The 6,251-nt window shown below is 28.9% G+C and overlaps 1 protein-coding gene across 1 annotated transcript in view; it reads left to right on the top strand.

Moving 5' to 3' along the window:
* LOC106464022 (INO80 complex subunit E-like) overlaps nucleotides 1-6,251 on the top strand; it is an 18,564-nt gene that overhangs the window by 4,568 nt on the left and 7,745 nt on the right. The window contains exons 4-6 of the mRNA XM_013924129.2: nucleotides 3,340-3,459; nucleotides 5,391-5,478; nucleotides 5,677-5,743. Coding sequence (XP_013779583.1) covers nucleotides 3,340-3,459; nucleotides 5,391-5,478; nucleotides 5,677-5,743 — 275 coding nt within the window. The remainder of the gene's footprint in view (nucleotides 1-3,339; nucleotides 3,460-5,390; nucleotides 5,479-5,676; nucleotides 5,744-6,251) is intronic.

The raw sequence follows: 6,251 nt of genomic DNA, 5'->3' as shown, positions 1-6,251 counted from the left end.
AAACTTAACAACTTTTATAATACACGCTATAAATCACAGCGATTTACAATCTCGATAACTTCGCTCTCGATGAGTGCAAAACACACACTTTACGGCTCACTAGCTCGAAACTAACAGAATCATAAGTTACACGGAACTCAAAATAACTACTGTTCTCTCTTCATTCATCCCACTGGCTTTCTTTGCCAGGCTTATATACTAACGAAGAAGGCATCTCAAACAAACTCGGACTTCCCTGATAATTCGAGAAACTCATCACGCATGCTACCAGTGCCAAGCACGCCAGCAGCGTCACGTGACTTCCGCTGTCATAACAATATTAACTTACAATTAGAGCAAACTACCAACATAGAGCGAAACTAAAAAGTCTACTTGATTATGAGATTGACTAATTAAATATATTTTTCTTACATTTCTGCTTATAAAGATTAGAATGCATTGCTTCATCAGTTTGGTATCCTTACTGTTAATAATATTTTTGGCCATGATCCCAATAATATTTCACAAAGTTCAGCCAGCTTAGATAATTTAAGTTAGTCCTAAATACATATATTAAGCTAACATTTCAAAACAATCTCTGTCACGAAAGTACAATAATAAAAAATATAACTAAAAACTTTAAAAGTATTTAGATTTATTAAACAGTTTAACTAATACTGTTAATGGAAGTAATAATAAAGAAATAATACCTGACTTGGGGATCACACAAACAGTAGCTGTTGGCTAGCTTGGCTTCTACTGCCATTCATGAGGGGATCTCAGAAAATATTGTGTTTTATTTCTTGTATATCAGCCTTGTAAGATTATAACTAATGGTGTTAAAGATGTGGACAACCAGGCACTACTTCCATTGGCTAATTTTAAGTACAAGATATTTCCTACATATTTCTGTTAGCTTCATCCTATCAGTTCAGTAAAATACCACTGTAATGTTGTGAACTCAATTACATACAGTTGTGTTAAGAACACCAGATGTCTAAAAACTAACCTTCAGGGGATCAGAAAATAAAAACATGGGGTGCTAGGCTATTTGTTATGCACAGTTATGTTCCCCACATTAGTTCAAGCCATTGCAGATAGGGAGGAAAATTTTTTTTATTAAAACATTTTGAAGAAATACTTAATTCTTCATTCCTTTCCAAGTAAAGTCCCCAGAGGAAAAAATATATTTGTAGACTTAACAGATAGAAAGCCATTATTATTTTGCTTAGGTCCAATCAAGTATTGGATCCCATGCAAGTATTGAAGAGTTAACACTAGCCCAATAGCCTGGGAAAAGTCGTAAATGTTGGTGATGTGACACAGTAGTTGAATGGGGCTAGCAGCTTAATATTGAATGTCTGTTTTATTTTTGACTCGCATGTTTGATTTGTTGCCAACATCAAACTCTGTTTGATTCAGAAAGCAGAAAAAGAAGTAACTTAACAACCAATAAGAAAATTATTTTCTTCTTCTGCTAATCAACATCAGTTCGCTTCTCACTTTGAAGGCTACAGTTGTGGTATCATACCAATGCAGAGTGTCTTTAGGTAAATGTATGCTATACCTTCAATGTCTAGTTTTTTTAGTTATCTATTAAGTACATTAAATATTGTACAGTAAGTATTTACAGTATTTATATTTTGATTATCTTAATGATTTTATAGATATATTTCTAGCTGACAAAATAGAAATAAACTGAGTTTCTAACTTTATTTTTTAACAGTAACAACTTTGTTTTAGTTGTGATCATTATGCAATGCATTTTTTTAAACATATATATACTATTGCATCTTTAACTTTAAAGGGTTTTTTTTTTATGGCATGGTAATTTGCAATTATAACACTTACTAATTTATACCAAATTGTTGAAGCTTTTAATCAAGCTTACTGTTGTATTTTATTTAGCAGTTGGAAATTTGTTGTGATTTTTTAAATTAATTCCAAGGAAACGATAGCTGTCTTGGGTTTCACAATATTTGTAAATTGATTTTTGAAATTGAACAATGTTAGTAAGAACAAATCTTCATGTTTTGTGTACTTGTTGTTTTATTAGTAAAACTTTCTGTGTGTTGGACTAGTGACTATAACACCATCCTTAATGGGCTATAGGCTTAGGAAGTTAACGTAGACACTAGATGCTACACAATAATCTCTCAGGTTTTGTTAGTTAAAAACTGGTGCATATTTGTTTGTCATGTAGAAAGTTTAGGAACTTTGGCTAACCATCTGCTGAGTTTGTTAAATCTTACTGTAACAGCTTTTAAAATATGATAAATTGAACATCCTGAACATTCAAACTTGTATTTGTTATTAGTTTTCTAAAATTAAGACCAAGAAAAAATATTTTCCTTCTGCATTGTCGGATTTCATATTAACATTTACAAATTGTATTTGAAAAACATTTGTTAATCTAGTTTTTAAGAATGACAGTTCTTAATTGTTAAAAGTTTTGTAGGCTAACTCTTCTGGTAAAGCTTAGGTAGCTGAAAAATTATTAGGTACCATTCTCACACAAAAAAAATCAACACGATAAAATTCAAATCAAACTTAATGTAACAAAAACCTAAAAAAAATACTACTATACCCATATCATTAGCTCTTCTTCGTGTAGGACACTTGTGAATTACATTCACAATAAACTTAATACTTATACTTAATTAAGATCTAATTCAGCTCTCTTAATACTTATACTTTTTTTATATAATTAAGATCTTATACTACAAACAGCATATTAATATGTCTCCTAGTAAATCAATAAGTTAGAATTTAATTTACTTTCACTTAAATAAATAATTTCAATTAAATGTCATTCAATAATATAAACATACTAAGGTAATAATTATGGTTTTCTTTTACCAGTTAAAATCGTCTCCTATATATATATATATATTTTTTTTTCTGTAATAAAACGACACATTTATAAAACTACTTTTAGACTACAGAATATTTCTTATCAAATTCCTCTTAATTTGTACATTACCAATGTAAAAGCTACCCTTTGTTTACCATAGTTTACTGCCCATACAAATAACAATACTGGAACTTATCATGTGAATGATGCAAGACAAAAGTTTTTCTGAAATACCACTTAAAAAATGCAGAAACAAGAAGAATGTAAAACAAACAAAAAAAACTCTGCAGCCTAACACAAGCTTTATCACAAATATTGAGTTTCCAGTGGTTCATCAGCTTTCTTTGTTTAAACTGTTACTTTAAAGGACAATTATTATGTAATATGAGCAACATTAAGCAACCAAACCTTTTAAACTGTCAAAAAGAAAAATCCTGAATTAGGACATATTCCTTTACATTTTGTTTCACCTTTTTTTTAATATTATCTAAATATATTTCTGTCAGCTTCCTTTTAGATCGTCTGCTTGAACATGAGAAGGTAGAATCATCATCAAGTGACTCGGAGGCAACTGTTTCGAGCGACAGTGAAGTTGAACAAAAAGGGGATCACCTTCCAGCGAAGAAGTAAGTTTGTTATGTAAACAAATTCTCTAAATAATGACATTTTGTTATTTTAGTGAGTGCATTGATATTGATATATGTTGTATTTAATTGAGATATTTGCTTATGGTTAGTTTTATGTTAATGTTCCTAAAAGCACTATAACCCTGGAAGTTCCAAAATCATGAGCTTTTGACATATTAATCAAGACTAATTCATATGTTTTACCATAGGATTTTTAACTTTGTTTCCTGTTGAACTTAACAAAAATGCTATAGTTTATTTTTCAATAAGAAGTTTCTTGTATTTGGGTGTGTTGTTTGAATATAATAAACTTGCAGTGTGTTCAATAACTTCTAAAAGTGTTCTCTCATTTTTTAACTTGTTCATTACCACATTTATAAATAAATAACTTTCTCAGTGCCTGTGTTCATTTTTAGATACACAATATAAAATAAAAAGAGTTTTACTATGTTATTACTTATCTGAAAGTTGAAAATGGTAAATTTTTGAGTTTGGAAGGAAATACTCTTTATTCATGGTGGCACAAAATTTGAAAATTACAATTTGCATGTAATTAATATCAGACTTTTCAAAGTGAACAGAAAGGTTATATAGCATGTCATATATATGGGTCTGTGACAGTGAAAGAGTAAGTATTATTATTATTTTACATTTTAAAATAAACTATATCAGTATATAAGGTCTAAAATTAAAACAAATGATCTGTTTATTCTGGGAGTGTTTGAAAGTCAAACTTGAAATGGCATATAAAAGATGAGAGCATTAAACTGGCATTTTATTTGTGCTTTAATAATCATGACTAATCATTATATTTGCTTTTAAAATAGTAATCTTCTGTCAAAACATGAGAAAAAATATTTTTATGTGTAAATATTCTTAGGTCTACATCACCACACTTTGTGAAAAGTGAAATAACTGATCAGTGTGGTAAATAATTAGTTATCATTGTAAATACAAATGAATAAAGAACTTAAAATTCCTAGCTAACATTTATTAATATTTTTATTCAAACATATTGTGCCAAATAAGTAATTATTAAAATGTATGCAATGGTAAATCAATAAGCCCATGATATTCTGAGTATATCAATTTAAAGATAATAAATAGAATAGTCCACAAACATTCAAGCACACACTCACTACTTTTGTGTATATATGGTTAGGCCTGCATCACCACACTTGTAAGAGGTAACAGGTCATGACTTGTCAGTAAAAGAACTTTGATTTTGATTTTTTTTTTAAAAGAGAGAGAGAAATAAAATAATATTTTGTATTTATGTTACTTTGGTGAAATCATTATAATAAATATATTCATGTATATAATAAGAAATTTGTGTTATTATTACAGTATATATGAAGGAGGAAATTTGTTGGATTGAAACAATTAATTTTTTAGTAATCAGTAGAAATTGCAGGAAGGTAAAATTTTTTTCATAGACTCTTTTGTGAGCTTAATGGGATTTACTTTGAAGAATTTAGGGCCTTATTAATAAAACTACAGAACTTGTGTGTTTATTCACTTTCTAGTATTCCAGAAGTATCAATATATTGTTGTTTTATCACACTGTGACAAGCTATCCTGCAAATTTGATTTGTAGTACACTGTTTGATCTTTAGGTTTGTTAGGAATTTTAACCCTAGTTTATTGAAGCACTAAACAGAATGTTTGGTTTGATCTCAGTGCACTGTAATATATTTTTGTTTAACAGATCAAATTTGAACATAAAACCAAACTGTACTGTGTACTTTTTTGTGCTTCATGTTACATTTAACTGTGATAATAAAAAGTTGGACTACAATGATGCAAGAAGAAAATAACATTTCATCAGTGATTTATTTTTTTTCTCATATGTTTTTTTTAATTCTAGGAAGGTTTATATCGAGAATTAGAAAAATCATACAAAGAAAAGTTGTTATTTTTTATTAATTTAGGAGGAAGTCCCAACCTGTTCCAAGCACAGAAGCACAAACTGTTTCTTCTTCTGCTGTTGAAGGAATGGTCACATCTACTACAACATCTGTGAGTTTTAAAATAAGGAATTCTATGCATTTATCAACTTATTTTATTACTTAAAAATTTATTTGTTAATAAACTTTATCTTATCATCAGATTTTTTTCTGTTTGGAAAAGCATACAACTAAGAATAGTTTTAAATAAAAAAATACCTTTTACACTTTTAAAAAATGTAGTGAATTTTTTTTTTTTTTTTTTTTGAAGGCTTCAGGAGATTCTGTTGCTTCCAAAAAGAAGAAAGCTTCTCGGAAACCCCCTCAACCCAAACCAGGTACTTTTTTGTGAACCTGATATGTTACAATTTTTCCCTATATTTTTATAAAACTTTAGATCAATTATGTCAAATCTGTTATGTTTCAAGAGAATCCATTAAGAAATACACGAGATATAAAATTTCCAATTTTGACTCAATTTTTTCCTTTTTGTATTTTTATTTATACCAAAAGCATGGAAACTTTATTTGATAGAAAAACATACTTAACTTTCATGGATTTTTTCAAATTTGGTACACTGATGGATCTTTACAACCTACAAATAGTTGTCAAATTTGGTCTAAATATAAGCCACATGAACAAAGTAATTCAACAAAAATCACTCAATTTTGACCAAAATGTTTAAGCACGCCTGTGCAAAAAAGTCATGTGAGCTATCAGTCTGACATTTTCACTACAGTTTCACCTAAGAGTAAAAGTGGAATGTTTTATTTTTTTTGTCATTTGGATTAAAAACAGCTGATTTAGAGCAGCAAAACTATAGGGTGAAAGCATGTGCGGATACAT

This window comes from Limulus polyphemus, unplaced genomic scaffold (assembly GCF_000517525.1).
Source record: "Limulus polyphemus unplaced genomic scaffold, Limulus_polyphemus-2.1.2 Scaffold1543, whole genome shotgun sequence".
In the NCBI taxonomy this organism is placed as follows: Eukaryota; Metazoa; Arthropoda; class Merostomata; order Xiphosura; family Limulidae; genus Limulus; species Limulus polyphemus.
This window is presented reverse-complemented; position numbering and strand designations above follow the sequence as displayed.